Source organism: Bubalus bubalis, chromosome 17 (genome assembly GCF_019923935.1).
Source record: "Bubalus bubalis isolate 160015118507 breed Murrah chromosome 17, NDDB_SH_1, whole genome shotgun sequence".
Lineage (NCBI taxonomy): Eukaryota > Metazoa > Chordata > Mammalia > Artiodactyla > Bovidae > Bubalus > Bubalus bubalis.
The window spans coordinates 55,153,189-55,174,463 of NC_059173.1; the positions used below are offsets into that span (position 1 = coordinate 55,153,189).

General features: G+C 40.2%; 1 protein-coding gene across 1 annotated transcript in view; it reads right to left on the minus strand.

Moving 5' to 3' along the window:
- MGAT4D (MGAT4 family member D) overlaps positions 1-14,928 on the minus strand; it is a 41,454-nt gene extending 26,526 nt beyond the window's left edge. Inside the window, exons 1-2 of the mRNA XM_025268090.3 lie at positions 14,666-14,928; positions 3,885-4,043 (exon numbers count right to left, since the gene is read on the minus strand). Coding sequence (XP_025123875.1) covers positions 3,885-4,043; positions 14,666-14,759 — 253 coding nt within the window. The 5' untranslated portion in view covers positions 14,760-14,928. The remainder of the gene's footprint in view (positions 1-3,884; positions 4,044-14,665) is intronic.
- Between the last annotated feature and the right edge of the window lie 6,347 nt (positions 14,929-21,275).

The window sequence follows — 21,275 nt, forward strand, 5'->3', positions numbered from 1 at the left end:
CTATAGGGATTCTTCTCTTTCCAGTACAATTTTTTAACATAGTAGTTAATAAGTTAATTCATGATTAATTAAGTATTCAATATATAGGATACATACTATTAACTGTGAATTAACAACATCATAAGGCTATAAAATACAGCTCAAAGATTATTGATTCATGTTTATTTTAAAGTGAAAGTGTTAGTCACTCAGTCATGTCTGACTCTTTGTGACCCCATGGACTGTAGCTCACCAGGCTCCTCTATCCATGGAATTCTCCAGGCAAGAATACTGGAGTAGGTTGCCATCCCCTTCTCCAGGGGATCTTCCCAACCCAGAGATCAAACCCAGGTCTTCTGCATTACAGGAGGATTTTTACCATCTAAGCCACCAGGGAAGCCCATTTATTTTCAAGGTATTTAATATAAATCTAACACTATGAGTGATACAACCAGAGGCTAACAGAACAGACGGTTCCAAACTGAAGGAAGTAGAACTGAAACATGCTTTAACTGGCCTGCTCTATCACTTTAACATCGCATCATTAAAGCCTGTCTTTTTATAACTTTATTTTCAAGCCTCTCAACATTTAATGACTCCACTCATTCAAACTTTCCCCCATCATTCTGAAAAAGAACAAAGTTGAAGGACGTATACTACCCAATTTAATTCATAATACATAATACAGTAATCAAGGCGGTGGAGTACTATAGAACAGATACACAGACCTATGGAACAACAGAGATACAGACATAGATCCACACAAATATGGCCAATTGATTTTTGAAGAAGATGCAAAGGTAATTGCAGAAAGAAAAACCTTTTTGATATATGGTTCTAAAACACTTAGGCATTCACATGAAAAAGACTGAACCTTGCATTTCTCTAATAATTAGTGATGTTGAGCATCTTTTCATGTGATTCTTGGACAGCTGTACATCTCCTTTGGAGAGATGTCTATTTAGTCTTCCACCCATGTGTAAAATAGATACCTAGGGGGAGGCTTGGAGAAGGCAATGGCACCCTACTCCAGTACTCTTGCCTGGAAAATCCCATGGATGGCGGAGCCTGGTAGGCTGCAATCCATGGGGTCGCTAAGAGTCGGACACGACTGAGTGACTTCACTTTCACTTTTCCCTTTCACGCATTGGAGAAGGAAATGGCGGCCCACTCCAGTGTTCTTGCCTGGAGAATCCCAGGGACGGGGGAGCCTGGTGGGCTTCCGTCTATGGGATTGCACAGAGTCGGACACGACTGAAGCGACTTAGCAGCAGCAGCAGCAGGGGGAGGCTGCGCTATATAGCACAGGAAGCTCAGCTTGGTGCTCTGTGACAACCTCAGTGGGTGGGAGGAGGGGAGGGAGAGAGGTCCAAGGGGAAGGGGATACATGTATACATATAGCTGATACATTTCGTTAAACAACTGAAACTAACACAACTTTGTAAAGCAATTATACTCTAATAATAAAAACTGTGGTGTTTGAATGTGGTGTTGGAAAAGACTCTTAAAGAGTCCCTTGGAGTGCAAGGAGATCCAACCAGTCTATCTGAAAAGAAATCTATTGGAAGGACTAATGTTGAAGCTGAAACTCCAATACTTTGGCCACCTGATGTGAAGAGCTGACTTGTTTGAAAAGACCCTGATGCTGGGAAAGATTGAAGGCGGGAGGAGAAGGGGACGACAGAGGATGAGATGGTTGGATGGCATCACCGACTCAATGGACATGAATTTGAATAAACTCCAGGAGTTGGTGATGGACAGGGAGGCCTGGTGTGTTGCATTCCGTGGAGTCGCAAAGAGTCGGAAACGACTGAGCGAATGAACTGAACTGAATAAAAACTGAAACTTTACCTATACTTCATGCCATTTATAGAAATAAACTCAAAAGTTTCATAGACCTAAATGTAAAATCTAAAATGATAAATTAAAAAAAAAAAAAAGAAAATCTTTATGACCCTGAGTTAGATAAAGAGTTCTTAGATACAACATCAAAGGCATAATACATAAAAGGAAAACTCAACTTTATCAAAATTAAAAATGTTTGCTTTCTGAAGGACACCACAAAGAAAATAAGACAAATCACAGCCTGGGAGAAAATATTTCCAAATCACACATCCATGAGATATGTATCCAGGATATGTACAACTCTCAAAATTCAACAATTCAGTTCAGTCGCTCAGTTGTGTTCTGTTCTTTGTGACCCCATGGACTGCAGCACGCCAGGCTTCCCCGTCCATCACCAACTCCCGGAGCTTGCTCAAACTCATGTTCATCAAGTGGGTGATGCCATCCAACTATCTCATCCTCTGTCATCCCCTTCTCCTCCCAATTTCAATCTTTCCCAGCATCATGGTCTTTTCCAACGAGTCAGTTCTTCACATCAGGTGGCCAAAGTTTTGGAGCTTCAGCTTCAACATCAGTCCTTCCAATGAATATTCAGGACTGATTTCCTCTAGGATTGACTGTTTTGATCTTCTTGCTGTCCAAGGGACTCTCAAGAGTCTTCTCCAACACCACACAGTTCAAAATATCAATTTTCTTGATGCTTTCTTTATAGTCCAACTCTCACATCCATACATAACTACTGGAAAAACCATAGCTTTGACTATATGGACCTTTATTGGCAAAGTAATGTTTCTGCTTTTTAATATTCAAAACTCAACAATAAGAAAAAACCACTCAATTAGAAATATGTAAAATATCTGAATAGGCATCTCATCAAAGAAGATATATGGAGGGCCAAGGAGCACATAAAAAAGTTCAACATCATTAGTCACCAGAGAAATACACCTTAAAACTATGAGAGGCCATGACACCAGAAAGGCTATAATTAACTGGAGTGACTGTGACTCTCATACATTGATCCAAAATGGCACAACCACTCTGATACACATCTTGGCAGTTTCTTATAATGTTAAACATCCACCTATCATATGCCCATCAATCCTAGATATTTATCCTAAAGAAAGGAAAATTCTCTTCATACAAAAAAATCTGTACACGAATGCTTATAGCAACAGGTAGCTGTAATCACCAAAAAACAAAGAAACCTGAAAAACAATGCAAATGTGTCTTAATTGGTGAAACAAACTCTCCACTGCACATCCATGCAGTGGAATATTACTAAGCAACAAAAAGGCAACAAACAATTGGTCACATAACAACTTGGATGAATCTATGCTAAGTCAAAGGGTCCATAAAGGTTATTTATACACTGTGTGATTCCATTTGTATGGCATTCTGGAAAACTATGAAGACTTGATCAGCGGCTGCCAGGGGCTGAGTTCAGGGGAGGTACTGGATTACAGAAGGGGAAGCAGGAGGCAGAACTTTCCATCCTGAAGAAATGGAGAGCCACGGAAAGTTGATTTGCAGGGCAGTGTAGCCTTCACTTTGGCTAACGTGAGCATAAACAGGTGGGGACAAGAATGGAGAGAGACAGGGGGGAAAAAGATGTTAGCAGTCATTCAGATGAAGCATCAAAGGAGCCTGATTTGGGTAGTAGGGCTGGTGACAGAAAAATGTGGATAGATCTGTGAGATATACAGGATTATGAATCAACAGGACTGCTCACTGACAGTCATGGGAGAAGTATGCTAGAGGAAGAGGAAGGATTCAGAGAGGATGTGCAGGTTTCTGGCTGCTTCTGTCAGATGGATCACGGATGGCACCGTTCACAGAGACAGAAACTAGAAGAGGACCATTTTCGAGGTACAGGTGAGAGGAAATTTATCAGTGATGTCTCTTACTGTACTTTTGCATATTTCATAGTAAAAGAATAAGTACTGATTTAGTTATATCTACTGGAAAGAAATGCCCTAAAATCAGAAAGCATAAAATCTAAATTTCCAAACACAAAACATTACACAACAAACCACCATACACAAAACAAAAACAATGCAAACCTGCGTTTTGTGCATCACGTTCTTTCTCTGAAATGTCAAGCTTCATTTCCTTGAAGGCATTAAGCAACTCTTGGCGATTTCTTTCCGTTTTGTTTTTTAAGCGTAGTATACTTTCCTTAAACTCCGAAATATGGTTTCTACAATTAGTTAATTGATTACCTACAAAGAAAACATGTAGATATTTATACATGTAGCAATATCATATAATTTTCTATAATATATGGGCTTCCTAGGAGGTGCCAGTGGTAAAGAACCCACCTGCCAAAGCAGGAGACATAAAAGACGCAGTTTCGATCCTAGGCGATATCATACAATTTTCTATAACAAAATGTAAAGTATATACTTCAATACAATTATATATAACACTACATTTATATGTATGTGTGTGTGTATATAGTCCCTGGAGAAAGAAATGGCAACCCACCCCAGTGTTCTTGTCTGGAGAACTCATGGACAGAGGAGCCCGGCGGGCTTCATGGATCACAAAAGAGCCAAACACGACTTAACTACTGAAGAGTAACGACATATATAGTGCTGTGCTGTGCTTAGTCGCTCAGTCGTGTCTGACTCTTGTGACCCCATGAACTGTAGCCCGCCAGGCTCCTCTGTCCATGGGGTTCTCCAGACAAGAATACTAGAGTGGCTTGCCATGCCCTCCTGCAGGGGATCTTCCCAACCCAGGGATCAAACCCAGGTCTCCTGCAATGCAGGCGGATTCTTTACCAGCTGAGTTACCAGAGAAGCTCATATAGTGCTATATACATATAATATATATGTATATGTATACATAAAAAAAATGAAGTGTTAAAAATGGTAATATCTAGAAGGGGAGATTATCAATAGTTTTTGCTTTATTATTTTGTGCTTTTCTGTATTTTCCAAATTTTCCATTTTGTGCATGTATTAGATTTGAACTTAGAGGGAAAAGCAAGTGAAGGCAAAAAATTCACTTCTAGGAATTTTTCTGAAGAAAATGACCAGAAATACATACACAGATTTGGCTCTAAGGATGTTGAACATAGGCAGCATTATTTATCACTGTGAAAAAACTGAAAACAACCATAATACCCAGGGATGGAAGTATCCTAAATAAATTACAGAATACCTTTTAAGAGTTCTGGTGGCTCTCATGGCTGCATATTTGTGTGACGCTGGGCAAGCTACTTAATTTCTGTTAGCCTTTGTTCCTTCAGGTGCAAATGATAATTTCCATTTAGCAAAGAAAGTACATTAATATAGTAAAAAAAAAGTGTACAAGTTTATATTTTGTTAATATATAATCTTTGGTTTGTTGAATCACTTTTATTTCCTATTTTCACAAAATTCTTTTGTTCTTAAAAGCATTTTCATTGTGCCTATAATCACACAAAACATTAAGAAATAAAAAATTAAACACCTTTTATTTGTCAAGTACTCCTTGTCCACAGAAATATAAAATAGAGATGGTCAGCTCTGGCTTTCAGGAAGTTTATAGGCTGATTGATAGAACTAAATTAGTGACTGAAATCAGTGTGCTATTTCTGATATTATAGAGTCTCTTCTCCTTAGATTTTAACTAACTAAGCACACGCGTTGATAATATCAGTTCCAAACAGGGACTGTGAGCTTTATTCGTGGCTCTGACAATGGGATACTGCACGATGCGCTGGGATGTCCTATTTGCCCACCCAAGTTACCCCTGCTCTCGCCTCACTCCTGAAAGAGGAGGTGGACAACAGTCAGGCCACATCCACAGAGCGGATGACTTGCCGCGTGTGCCTACTACTCAGGAGCAAAGAGTAGAGAGGAAGCCCATTCCTTCTTTCAGACAGTTATTGTAAGAGGACAAGCCAGAGATAGCCCAAGTTGGCTTTTTAAGGAAGCAATTCTGCCACGTTGTTAATCTGGCCCACTGATGCTAGGTCTGAACAATCTCACCATTCAGGAGAACCCTCAGTCTTCTGAGAAATGTAATGAGCTGCTGGGCGAAGTTCCAAGGGTTCCCTTTCAAATGCCCTCTCTAGGAGGGTGAAATGAAAGATATCCCCTTAAGGAAATATGGGCAGAGAACAAGTTCAACCCCTGGCATGCAATGACAATAGTATGCACAGAGGAAAGCAGTGAGAAGGTTAGGGATGGGAGGGGAGAGCAGGCTGGGGAAGGATCTGAAGGATGAGATCGCTCACAGACTCTTGAAGGAGCCAGAGTTATTAGACAGTTAAGGAAACAGGGAAAGGTACTCTGTTGGAAAGCAGTGTGAAAAGGCAACAAGGCATTCAAAAATACAGTCTCTACAAACCCAGAAGCTGTTCATTATTTCAGGACAACACAGGGAAAATTCATAGTGAAGGTAAAAAAGGATCTCATTATACTGGTCTTTTTGACAAGCTATGATAAGGAGCTTGAACTTTTTCATATGAACCAGTGTTTCTCAAACCTTTCTTCTATAAAACCTCTAGAGGACTTCCCTGGTGGTCCAGTGGTTAAGACTCCAAGCTTCTAATACAAGGGGCATGGGTTTGATCCCCAGTAGAGAACTAAGATCCCACATGCCATGCAACATAGCCAAAAAATACATATTTTTAAAAAATAAATAAAACACCTCTAATGGCAGTGAATTTGAAGAAAAAGGACACAGGGGGAGGTATAACTTGAAATGCCCACAACATTCATGGAATTTCTGTAACATTTCTTTAAAATGTGGGCAAATTGTGTAGCCCATTCCACAGCACATATTTGTTTTAATATAAAGATAATGGAATCACTCATTTTTCTTTGGGTAACTTTATACATCTTAGAACACCACTACAGACTATCATGGGAACAACTATCTCATTTGTGAAGCATCACTGAAGACTATTAGGTAATGACTACCTAATAGTTTTAGAAAGATCATTCTGATGACCCCATTGAAGATTGTTTCAGGAAAGCAAAACTAATGCCAGAGAAACTATCAGTAAGGAACCTATAGTGATATTAGTTTCAAGTGAGAGATGATAAAGAATAAACCAGGGCACAAAGGGAGAAGGCGATAGCAACCCACTCCACTACTCTTGCCTGGAAAATCCCATGGATGGAGGAGCCTGGTAGGCTGCAGTCCATGCGGTCGCTAAGAGTCGGGCACGACTGAGCGACTTCACTTTCACTTTTCACTTTCATGCATTGGAGAAGGAAATGGCAACCCACTCCAGTGTTCTTGCCTGGAGAATCCCAGGGACGGGGGAGCTTGGTGGGCTGCCGTCTATGGGGTCGCACAGAGTCGGACACGACTGAAGTGACTTAGCAGCAGCAGCAGCAAAGCACAAAGGATTAGGAAGTAGGAGATGGATATGAGAAATATCTGAGAACTTTTATTGCAAAGACTTAACTGATAGAGGGGCTTCCCTGATAGCTCAGTTGGCAAAGAATCCGCCTGCAATACAGGAGACCCTGGTTCAATTTCTGGATCAGGAAGATCCATTGGAAAAGGGACAGGCTATCCACTCCAGTATTCTTGGGCTTCCCTTGTGGCTCAGCTGGTAAAGAATCCACCCGCAATGTGGAAGACCTGGGTTTGATCCCTGAGTTAGGAAGATCCCCTGGAGAAGGGAAAGGCTACTCACTCCAGTATTCTGGCCTAGAGAATTCCATGGACTGTACAGTCCATGGGGTTGCAAAGAGTGGGACATGACTGAGTGCCTTTCACTTTCACCTTCAACTGATAGAGAAGAGAATGCTGCTGTTGCTAAGTCGCTTAAGTTGTGTCCGACTCTGTGCGACCCCATAGATGGCAGCCCACCAGGCTCCCCCATCCCTGGGATTCTCCAGGCAAGAACACTGGAGTGGGTTGCCATTTCCTTCTCCAGTGCATGAAAATGAAAAGTGAAAGTGAAGTTGCTCAGTCGTGTCCGACTCCTAGCAACCCCATGGACTGCAGCCTACCAGGCTCCTCCATCCATGGGATTTTCCAGGCAAGAGTACTGGAGTGGGGTGCCATTGCCTGCTCCGAGAGAAGAGAACAGAATCCCTCTCAGGATTCCAACCTGACCCTAGATTTCTAACCTGGTATTCAATCTGCATTGGGAAACGGGAAAAGTAGCGGGGCAGAGGTAGTCGTGATGCTCCTGAGGCATCCAAATGTATGGCAAACACAGGGCACAGAGAGCATGAGGGCACCAAGTGGTCTCCAGTCTTGGCCACTTTGCTGAAATATGGAAACATCTTCACAGAGAAGCAATACATAGGTTGGCATTTTAGAAAAAGGCACAGAAAAGGAAAAAACCCATTGTAATTTCACTGCTTAAAGAGAACCACCCTACGTGTTTAGCTTTACATAGCTCTAGACTTGTGCTTACTTTTTTCCCTTTGCTTCAGTATAAAATGTCAAAAACAATCACACAGGGGAAAATGCAATAAGTTAAAGTGGCTTGTTTTACACTGAAAAAGGCTTATGTGTTCATCATAATCTATGATACAAACAAAGTCTTTATGTTATATAGTCAAATATCAAAATACATAAGAAAACTATTAGAAACACAAGAATATGGGAAAATTTTATATTTTAATTAGCAAGGAAAGCATAGAAATTGGCTGTCAGTTGAGGTGGAATAAAAGAGAATTCACCCCTTGGAAGACAATAAATTCCAGAGGAATTTTTTTTTAAATTAAGGTAAAATGCAAAGGTATAAAAGTAATGGTAATATATCTGGACAGAAACATTTAATATTTTTTCACTTGTCTGCCTTTTATAAACAAGAATATACATATATGTAGCCTGTGGCAAAGGTTGGGTAATGCCATTTCCCTGCTCCAAACCCGTCAGAGATTTCTCATCACACTCAGACAAAGAGCCAAACCTTCACCAGGTCGGAGCCCTACGTGTCAGGCCTTGGCTCCCTCTCTGGCCTCATCCCCGTCCCTCCCACCTGATTCTGGGGTGCAGCTCCAGACACACTGGCCTCCATGCTGTTCCTCGTGCAAACCACTCTCCCCACCTTACACTTTGACTCCTGCAAATTTTCTCAGCTCATCTGCAGATACTGAGTGGCCAGAGCTCCCTAATTTCATTCAGTTTTCTGCTAAAATGCTGCCTCCTCTGAGCAGCTTACCCTAACATCCTTCATGAAATAGCACATCCCTTTCTCCCCTTGTCCTTTTTTTTCCCCCCCTCAAATCACTTATCATTGACTTCCTACTCATGTTTATTATTCCTATTACTGTTATTATTCACTGTTTTTATGTCTCTCTCTAGAGCTCCATAGAATGAAAGCTTGAGAAGTGCAAGAACTTTGGATTTTTTAAGTATTAAATTCTCTATGCCTGAAACAGTGACTGCCACATAGCACTTCCACAAACACATGCTGAATGAATGAATGAACAAATTAATGTATAAATGGACTGGCCAGCATAGGAACTAATTTGAGTGACTCTAAAAGTGAATTATGCTTTGATCAAAAGAACTGCCACTATCCAGATAAATCTTGAATATTCATACAGTGGATACTATTTGAGGATGTTTAACTGTTTACAATGGATGTGGGTTTAACCAGGATAATCCTGTCATTGGGATTCCCAGGGTAATATACGCTTTGCAAAATGGATACTGTGTTTGGAGTCATGGATGATGCAACATATCTATACTTCCACAATGTAAGTCAGTCCTTGAGGGATTAATTTGGTAAACGAAAGAGTTTTCTCCAGAGGAAAGAGTAGTTTTAGAAACAACCATACAGAAATATTAAAGGATATAATCTCTACTCTTGGATCTGCTCCTTGTATATTCTTACCTGATAATTCAATTCATCAATGTTCTATTTAAAACATTTATGTTACTGCATATTCAGTTACATATTTAGAGGAAGAACCATTACAAAATTACTTTGCAAAAGTTTGAATAATTTGATGTTTTGAGTTAACTGAGGTGAAATTGTGAAAACAAACATCAGTCCCTGCGTACACTGGGCAAAAGTGACTTCACCCATAAGAAGAGTCCAGGTAAAATCCTTAGTACCACTGACTTTGCTCCTCACAGCAGAGGTACAGCAGAGGTCCAAGGCACTGCTCCCCAGGAACAGTAAGATGCAAGTCACATTTGTAATTTAAAACTTTCTAGTAGCCACATTGAAAAAAATTAAAAAGAAAAAAGTTTTATAAATAGCATAGAAAATTTAATCCAATATATCTAAAATATTTCTCAACATGTAATCAACACAAAAGTATTGACAATTAATGGAATACTTTGCATTCTTTTGTGCTCAGTATTCTAAATCCTGTGCATATTTTATACTTTTACAATACACCTTAAAGAAAGTGAAAGAAAGTGAAGTCGCTCAGTTGTGTCCCCATGGACACCAGGCTCCTCCATCCATGGGATTTTCTAGGCAAGAGTACTAGAGTGGGTTGCCATTTCCTTCTCCAGGGAACTTCCAGACCCAGGGATCAAACCCAGGTCTCCCACATTGTAGACAGACACTTTACTGTCTGAGCCACCAGGGAAGCCATTCAGATGCTAAATTTTGATTAGTTACAGTAAATGCAGTCTTAACAACAAAATTTGCTTAATTGAGAAAGAATTTGCACTGTTTCTGTTACTAAATTTAAATCGTTGTTGTTCAGTCGCTAAGTCGTGTCTGACTCTTTGCCACCCCATGAACTGCAGCATGCCAGGCTCCTCTGCCCTCCACTGTCTCCTGAAATTTTTGCTCAAACTCATGTCCCTTGAGTCAGTGATGCTATCTAACCTTCTCATCTTCTGCCACTCCCTTCTCTTTTCACCTTCAATCTTTCCCAGCATCAGAGGCTCTTCACATTAGGTGGCCAAAGTGTTGGAGCTTCAGCTTCAGCATCAGTCCTTCCAATGGATATTCAGGGTTGATTTCCTATAGGATTGACTGGTTTGATCTTGTTGCAGTCCAAGGGACTCTCAAGAATATTCTTCAGCACAATTCAAAAGCATCAATTCTTTGGTGCTATACAGTCCAAGGAATTCTCCAGGCCAAAATACTGGAGTGGGTAGCCTTTCCATTCTCCAGGGGATTTTCCCAACCCAGGGATCAAACTGGGGTCTCCTGCATTGCAGGCAGATTCTTTATCAGCTGAGCCACCAGGGAGCCCTATCTTAATATAGGAAGTCTAATACGATATAGCCACGATCTGACTTTTCCATCTTATTTCACTCACCAAACATTTCCAGTAATGAGAAGCAAGCTGATATAGTCATACTTACTTCCATTTAATACTTACCATGTACCATTCACTGTGCTATGTGATAGGTAAATAAACACAAATAAAGCCAGGTTCCTGCCCTAAATAACTGACAATCAGGGTGCTCTGGTTGGGGAAAAGAGCATATATTTAAACAACTAATTATAAGTTAATTGTTAAAATGGAATTATCATTTAGTGCTACAGGGAAAGGAAGGCAAGAATGATTCTTTTTTTTTTTAATGACTAATTCTTAAGGAGGACTGAAGAGTGGGGGAGGAAAGTGGAAAAAGTTTCAGAGAAGAGGGAATATTAGAAAATTTGAAGAATGTGCTTAATTTTGCATATAGCAAAGAGAGGGAAGGGTATTCTAGACTAAGCAAACAACAACATAAATACGTAAGTATAAAATAGTATGAATAGTGAGGGAAAAGCAAGTGATTCAGTCAGTAAGGAAAAGAAGGAGAAACAGCATTAAGTTCAAGTATTGGTCCATTTTAAACTTATTATCCACTTATTTGTATACCCATTGTGGTTTCAAGGAAAGAATATTTGAGGTAGTTAAAATGGTAAATACATTTCAGATTACACCCCTCCATGTATGCTTTGCAATAATCAAATTATACTATGTACCATGCTCTTTAAACTCCCTGTGAGTGGTTCCTCTATGCCCTAGTTTTATGGGGAAATATTTTAACATTACAAAGAGTATTGATGACCTAAAACAAATAGATTGCTGGTTATTTCTCCCGAAAAAAAAAAAAAGAGTTCATTCGGTATCAGCAGAGAATTGCAATTCAGAGTCCACAGCCATGGTGAGCCATATGCCAAGTCCCTCCGCAGCAAAGGAAGAAGCACTCTTTAATAGAGAGGAAAAGGAAGTAGGGAGGGCCACGGTAAACAAAGAGTCCATGGCTTTTCACTGGCTGAGTCCTTGATGTTAAAGAAGAGGAGTCTTGGGGACTTCCCTGGTGGCTCAATGGTGAAGAATCCACCTACCAGTACAGGAGACATGGGTTCAGGCCCAAGCAAGGCAAATAAGCAATTCCAGATTCTCTTTCATGAAAGTGTTTATTGGGTGATGCAGCCTCCGCAGGGGCCCCTGGCCATCTGCTAGCTACCTCCCATGCCTGTCATCCCTGACAATACTGGACCTGCTGCTGCTGCCCGAACCCCTACACTCCAGTGAGGGCTAGTAGTTTGGCAGAGGAACCACGAAAAGCAAAGTGACTCCCACCTTTGTGCACCCTCTGGCACAAATGCCTCCCACTGGCAAGATGGAATGAGAACACAGCTGGCCAGGGCACCTAACAGGCTACTGGTTTTGATCATGACAAAGAATGTAGAAGGGCCTATAAAGACTGTCAGCAGATGCGAGTTTTAGAAAGCTCAGGAACAAAGCAAACTAAACAGCATAGATAGGGGACATGTATAAATTGATGAAAACTATATTCTCAAAAGCAAAGAAACAATAAGCACATAATTCAGGAGAGTAGTTAACATCAATGAGATGAAAGCCCCTATATCTATTATATGCAGACATTTTTCAAGATTTTGAGGATATAGCAGTGAAGCAAACAGGCAAAAACAGGGAAAAAATTCCTCTCCTCATGGAACTTACATATTTATTGAACAAACCAATGAATTAGTAATACTAGGAGTTTTCAAAAAGAAACTAAAAGGTTATCTACACATAAAAATTAATTTTAAGAAGGGAAGAATAAAGCACTAGGTAGTCACTATTTTTCAAATAAGTATTCCCAAAGTTTCATTGATAAGAATTATAACCATAAATCATGGTTTAAAGACAGAGGGACCATTTTTGGTGTTCTATAAAAATCACTATTTCAAATAAGTGAAGTCTGTGTTTTCTTCTGTTGATGTAAGAACATCTTATTATAGTGCTACAATTGACTTCCTAATTATTTTAGAGCTAGGTTCCATATAGACACATACTTAGAAAATGAAAAAACTGTTTCATCTGCTCTTAAGAGTAGTGCATTCTCAAGAACAATATCTCATTTTCTGAACTTGAAAATACAAATGATGGGAATATTTATTAATAGATGTTTTGAGGAATCAAACTTCATTTTCCTAGACAAAACTGGAAAAAAAACATCCAAATGATTGTATGTATGTCAAAGGCTACCATTTCATTATAAGAATGCTAACTGTATTAAAATGCTTTCTGAGGTTACTAATTTAAATTATCTTCCAAAATTACTACAAAACAAAGTTTCTATTTTGCTTTCTAATTAACAGTAACTATTTTTTTGTTATGAAAGTGCTCATTGTTAACTGTTCTAAAATAAATAAAAACACATTTGGATAATGTTCTTTACAGGCAATGAAGAAGAAAAAAATGTATAAAATGACTGAAGATCAGTATAAATCAAATTAATATACATTTCTGATTTTTCAAACAAACGGGGTAAAATGTTGATATTGCATGTACATGACAAAATTTACCGTTAGGAAACAAACAAAATTTTAACTTTAGTGAGATTACATCAACATTAATTATAGGACCAAAGCCACTTCCAAACCTGAACCAGCAGGTTACTATCAAGATTACTTAGTGTGCACCCAGAGTCATACATAAATGTGTTTAATAAGAAGAATTAAAATTTAACCAAAAACAACCTTGGAAGGTGGAGTTAATATATAAGAATAATCTTGGAAGGCTGAGTTAATATATTTGCAGTTTTCCTGAGTCTTAAATTCAAAATTCAACTATATATATATATATATATACACACACACACACACACACACACACACTCACTATGGATTACAGTTGAAAGAAAAAAATACTGGAAACCTAGTTAGCTTTTAATTTCAGACAAATGATAATATTTTCTGTATAAATATATCCCATGCAGTTTTTGTACTTCAAATTAATGCATTCATTGTTCATCTGAGATTCAACTTTAACAGGACAACCTCCATTTTCACTTGCTAAATCGGCAACCCTACAGACAACCATAAACTAAAAACCTTGGTGCATTTCAAAGTGGTAACACACATGGTCCATTTGAGAAAGATCAGGTGCTAAACCAGTACTCTAAATTCATAGTCTCTCTCCCCGTCACCTCATCCCTAAGCAAAACAAAACCAAAAACGCGTGGGAGCCCTGAAGTGTGACTCAAAACTGACATTTTGATAGAATACGAAAGAGGAAAGAGGCTGGCTGTGTAAAAGGAGTTCCTGAAGTCAGACATTCACATTTAAAAAAAAAAAAAAAAACGATGGGGAAAAGAACGACGAACTGTGTGGAATGCAGGGCACGGAAGGGGCCCCTGAACCTCTGTGGGGAAAACAGCCCGCAGAGGTGAGGGGACCAGGGAACCCCGCTGACCGACCATTAGCGCGCGCGCCCCGCAGGGGTCACGACCACCCGGTGAGCCAGGGGCGCTCTTTACAGTTTAACCGCTGGCCGTTTAAGGGCGTGGTGGTGGCGGGGTGTGGGGGTCACATCTGAAAGACCCTAATACGAGAGCGAGAGACAGCCATCATGTTCCCACATCTTCCCACTTTTCTCCAACACGGCCGCTCCAGTCATCTTGGAGCCCTGAAGCCCCAGAACCGAAAAAAAGGCGGGAGAAGCCAGGCGCCGCTTACTGGTTTGAGTCATCCTGGAAATGCAGAAGCAGGAGAAGCTGAAGAGCACGACAGCGATGAGCGTGATGAGCAGGTTCACGTGCCTGGTCCTCATGGTGCTGATTCGACGGCGGCGACAACCCGCAGCTTGGCTAGAACAGCAGTGCACACGGCAACCACCCCGCCACCGGCCAAGGATGGGCAACGCACTGTGCCTGCCCCCCAGGGCGCGCGCCGCTGCGCCCCTCCCCGGCGTCGCAAGGAACCTAGCTCCCCCAACCCCCACCCACCCACCCACCCACCCACACACCCACCTACACACCCACACACCCACTCACACACGCATCCAGCTCCCTTCCCCCAGCAGCAGTTTTGGCCTTCTATCCTGAACCGCTTGCCAGGGCTGCTGATTTTTAAATGAAATAAACTATGCGAAAGCTCCCACTCCAGGTGAGTGCTTAATAACTTTATTGTCCTGTAAGATGTCGCTTTAGCCAAACTCTGGGCTGAACAGTTTGCATGTATGACCTCATTAAGTCCTCACAAAATCTCAGTCTTTTTTTAAAAGTATAAAATGAAAATAACATCATCTGCCTAATATGCTGAGCAACTTGCTTCAAGTTGCACTGCTGGAAGCGGTTCCTTTTTTCTCATACAAAGTACAAACTTTGTACATGGACAAGAATTTCCTAAAGAAAATATGTGTCTTTACTTGGAATTTGCTAGCCTTAAATGGACTTTCCTGGTGACTCAGGTGGTACAGAATCCGCCTGCAATGTGGGAGGCAAGGGTTAGATCCTGGGTTGGGAAGATCACCTGCAGAAGGGCATAGCAACCCCCTCCAGTATTCTTGCCTGGAGAATCCCATGGACAGAGGACTGAGCAGCTTAGCACATACACAGCACAGCCTTAAATAGTAACTGTCAAATGCCCAAGTGACTTGGGAGGCTTATATTTTTGTGTGGGAAGTGACCAAGACTAGACATTCAGTTTAATCCCCTTACCTTTATTTTAAAATATTTTGGTACCCCGTCCCCCAAAGAAAGGAGCAGGGAGTCAAGTTTTGTGGGGGAAAAAAACAAAACAAAAAAGTTGTAAATACAATGAGCAACAGCCCAAGAGAGATTTGCTGGGCTCAGCCAAGTTCAAGGTATCAGCTTCTCAGATTTTTACCCAAAACTGGGAAACACTAGGAGAACATCAGTAGGGTTATACTCTCTGGGCAGGTTAAATGTGGTTTGTTTTTTGGGTTCTCTGCTCTGATCTCTCTTCTTATTTGGGATTCCCTGGCAGTGTCTGGTAGCAATCATTCTACTGCTACTTCAAATCAGCACTGCACCACTGGTTGGGCTAATTTCTGGCCCCATGACAGGAGAAAGATTAGAACACAAGCCAGCGTGAGGATGCTATTTAAGGTGCGTTTACTCATGAGTGAAAGGCTAGAAGTTGTGGCCTTCAGTTAAGCAGTGATCTACCCAGGTGCCAAAAGAGGAAGCCCATCTTGTTGAAGCAAATAAAAGATGTGTAGAACAGCTTAAAAATAAATCTAGTTATGTTTCTAAAAAAAAAAAAAAAAAAAAAAGACGAAGCCCAGAGGAATAAATACCTCTACTTTCTTCTCCTGCATCCCTTCAGTCTTTTGCCAGTGCTTCCTACTGGCTAAGTTCTACTGGGAACCAAAAGAAAAGGAACTTCAGCTTGATGTACTATATATGCTATATTATACGACCCTTTCTCCCGACATATGAAGCAGGGTGGGAAAAGATATAGAGTAGATTGAAGTGGGAGAACCCAGCTATCCAGCACAAAGGAATTTCCAAATCAGTGTTTCATTGTTCTCTTACCTGAGCTCCCGTGTCTCATTAACTGTCTTCTCAGCACTTCTTGGATGTCCTGAAAGATGATGTTCAAACTTCTTCCCCAAGCTAGCTATCTTCCCACAGTCATTTGACTTTTGTCAAGGTCACCATAGTTGTCCTGATCAATTTACTCTTTTTCATTATGCCTCATAATTTATAAATCTTTACAGTCCTCCTTTGAAATGTCTCATCTTCCAGACCTGCACTTCTGTTGCTCTAACACTACCCCAATAGCCATATTCTTATGATGATACTCAGGCTGCCCACGCTGTAGTATCTACACTCTGCAGTCCACTTTTTACTCCAGTAGATTACCAGTTCTCTAGTGTCAACTGTCTTAGTTAAGTAGCTCCATTCTTCCTTAGTGATAAAGTTCAATCCATCAGGCTGCTCTCTGCTTTCTCAAGAGTATTTCCTGATATTGTCTTACATGCCTTAAGGACCTGCCAGACTCTATTCTGTCCTGAACATGTCATGTTCACGCTTCTGTTTCTGTACCTTTTCTCTTGATATTTACCCACAGTCCAGGATGCCCAGTCTCCTCCCTGACCGTTCAACTGCTTTCCACCTCTCAAGGTCTCAAGTTTTCTGTGTTTCATGAATCAAAATGTGACTACAGCAGACCACTTCTCTGAATGCTTGTAGTGTATCAGGTATCTGCCTTTGATTTTGCTATAGGGGCAGAGATCCCCAAGATGAGTCTGAGTTATATCCACGGTTAAGGGAGAAATTTATTTAAAGCAGATTGAATAATTGATGATTTTCCTAAGAAATGTACTTCCAGACATTCATGTCAGTGGTTAAGAAGGTTAATGGTATAGAGAATACTTGTGCATGGATGCCTGGGAAAAGAGGGCTTCCTGCTTCTTTACCATACCATGTAGATGAGCCCTGGGAGAAAAAGAGCTGGCTGTGGGCAGAAGCTGAAGGCCTGTTTCCAAGGAGACCATGGGACTCACAGGAGGAAAAACTGCTTCAGAGCCTCATTTCCCCAAATAAACAATAAATATACTGAAACAACCCTGTACACATAAACCTCATGGGTAAGGGTACAATGAGAGCCCAACAAAATTTTGGTAGGCATAGTTATGTTGATAACTTACAAGGCCATCACTGTTATATAAAGAAAAACCTCACTGTAAACAGGCCTAATTGAACAAGTCCATTTGCCCAGAAAAAAGTCCTAGGATTATTTTCCATCCTGCTAAACTAAGGAAAGCGATTTAATAGCCAAGAGTTTCTAATTGTTGAATCTTTCTAAATTTGGCTCTTAATGTCTTAATGTCTCTTAATGCTTCTGAATGTCACTAGATTTTTGTTGGTATTGGAACGAGCAAATCAGGATATCCTATGGAAAAAGAGCTGGTGCTTTAATTTATCCACATAGTTCATCTCTGTTGGAAAACCCAAGGAGGCCATGATGCTAGGCTCAAAAGGATGATGGATTTATTCAAAACACCCAGGCTCTGTGTGATACAATCGACGGTTGTAGAAACACTTTGTATTTGCATCAAGACTCTTAGATCCAAATGGTGAAAAGGCAAGCTTACTGCTTAGTTCTGTACATTTTACTATAAACTGTATGCTATTATAATTCACATATGTATATACAGTCTAAGTCATAAATCCAAACACATTATCTTCATATTCACTATTTATTTACTTCATAGTGATGATTTAAACATATTAACAACCAATTAATTAAAGAACAACCAGCTCCAGGAACACATGAACTTCGAAACCTCTATGGATTAATACAGTAGACATTTTGTTCTTGCTCAAATAATGACCAATTGACCAGCAATTTTCTATGTGATTGCTTGGGATTCCAGGCCCTTCCATGGTGTGGCTCCCTTTTCCTCTCAGGTTTTAGAATTCTTTCCATTTCACTGGGGGATTGGGGGCAAGGGTGTGGAGAAGAAACTGGGACCAGAATAAACACTTTTATTTTCACTGATACAAAGTTAATGTACAGTATTATATAACTTACAGGTAGTAACCAATGGGGGCATCACCCAGATTCGCTTATTGGTTACTGCCTATAACTCTTTTTAACATGTCCAAACATTGCCTGAGGCAAAGAACTAAGTTCTCCCTCCACCATCTTTTATGCTGTCAATTGGCCCATTGCTTGAACTTACCTTGACATCATCTGACTGTTTCTACTGTCTATAAAACAAACGGTAGCTGCTTTGTATATTCAGCTTTGTTCTATGCAGGGTCTCTTATGGATAAACCAAGAAAGTTGTCCCCTTTTAGTGGAAAGAGTCATGAGGTTTAGACAATTTAGCAACAGAAGTGAACTTCGAATTAGTCTAAAAGCAGAGATGCTGCCTGCTACGTGTTATAACTCCACAGAGACAATTCTCAGGATAGGAATTTCATTTTATTTGAGAATTTTGTTGTGCAGCTTCTTTCTGATATCACCCATATTATATCACAGGTAGTTCAGACCTTAATATAATTTGCCACTCTTAAGTTATGGGGACTGTTTATGTGTGCTAAGCTGCTTCAGTAATGTCTAACTCTCAATCCTATGGACTATAGCCCACCAGACTCCTCTGTCCATGGGATTCTCCAGGCAAGAATACTGGAGTGGGTTGCTATGCCTTTCTCCAGGGGATCTTCTCAACACAAGGATCAAACCCATGTCTCTTCCATCTCCTGCACTGGCAAGCAGGTTCTTTACCACTAGCGCCATGGGAACTGTTTATACCAGACCACAAACAGCATGCTGGCAGACTGGCTCTCTTAGTGCCAACATCAGGAACTTTCTGAGCCCCAAATCCCAGTGGTCACCACGAGGTGGCAGTGTTATATTTAATTCAAAGTTTCCAATTTGAATATATTATAGTATCAGAAACTTATGTATGAATTATGTAAAATTATGTATGAGTGTGTTAGAACTGAGGGTTGCCTTGGGCCAGTACCTATTATATATTTTTCATAGCTTGTCAAATATTCCAAAAATAAACTCCTTTTTATTGATAGAGTCCTTGAGGGGGAATAATGTATTGTTTGTTTATATAACACATCTAGAGGCCCTAAGTTACCTTTAGAAATTTCACTGATTTAGCTAAGCTCTTAATCTAAACTGGATTGATTCTGTGCATCATATGTACCAGTAACAGCTCTCATATCTCCTGAGTATCTCCTTCCAGGGTGGGGAATGATCATGATGTAATCAGTATAATGAATTAACTTCATTTTGATAGTGATCATCTCTAAATACAGTCTCACCAAATTTTAGCAGTGAGTTGGAGACCCCAAGGTCAGATGTCGTTGAGGAAGAACCATAAACATATTATACATTCCTTTTCCTGTACAAGGAAACTGATCTTACTCTGAGAGTGAGATCAAGAAGATACCATAGCTGTGAAGGGAACCCTCCTATACTGTTGATGGGAATGTCAGTTGGTGCACCCACTATGCAAAACAGTCTGGAGGTTCCTAAAAAGACTACCACTCCTGGGCATACATTTGGAAGAATGGAAAACAAAAAGTTACATACACACCAATGTTCATAGCAGCACTATTTATAGCAGCCAACACATGAAAGCAGCCTAATGTCCACTGACAGATGAATGGGTAAAGAAGATGTGGTACATAAACACAATGGAATATTACTCAGCCATAAAAAATAACAAACTAATGTCATCCACCACAACATGGATGGGCCTGGAGATTATCACACTATGTAAAGTGAGTCAGACAAAGACAAATATCATATGATATCACTTATATGTGGAATCTTAAAAATAAGCACAAATCAACTCACTTGCAAAACAAAAACAGACTCACAGATATAGAAAACAAATTTATGGTTACCAAAGGGAAAAGGAGAGTAGTAATAAATTAGGAGTATGTGATTAATAGATACACACCACTAAATATAATAAACAACAAGGATTTACCGTCTAGCACATGAAACCATATTCAGTATCTTGTAATAACCTATATGGAAAACAATCTGAAGCTGTATACCTGAAACTAACACAATATTGTAAATCAACTGTAGTCAAATAAATGTTAAAAAAAAGAAGACTGCATAGATGTCACAAAAAATATTGCAGTCAAAATTTGTTGAACCTCTTATATAGTTTTTTAAAATACTTGGTACAACAGACACTAATTTAAATCATGGTAACTACCTTGGTTATTTTGATTTTTTAACATTTTTTAAATGTGGGCCATTTTTAAAGTCTTTATTGAATTTGTTAAAATATTGCTTCTGTTGTTTATGTTCTGGTTTTTTGACCCTGAAAGCTTATGGGATCTTAGCTCCTTGACCAGGAATCAAACCCACGCCCCCTGAATTGGAAAGTGAAGTCTTACCAATGGATCATCAGGGAAGTCCCAGCTGCTGCTGCTGCTACTGCTGCTAAGTCGCTTCAGTCGTGTCCCGACTCTGTGCGACCCCATAGAGGGCAGCCCACCAGGCTCCCCCGTCCCTGGGATTCTCCAGCTACCTTGTTTAAATCATGATCACTAACAGTTATTTCCAAGGGTCTTATCTTATGGACCACAGAGGATTAATAAAAGGCATTGGTGGAGATTAGCACTGCTGCTTGCATTATTTTCTAATGAGAGATGAGATTTCCTATGTCTTCCCTGAACCTGACACTGCCTGGTATTAACTACAAACGGAGGTCTGAGCAGTCCTCGGGGCTTTCCTTTTGTATGTTTAATTGAAAACACATAAAAGGGCAAATTTCTGTCTCTTAAAAGACAGAAATGGCTTTAAGCTAGTAGTGACAAGGCACTTCATCACA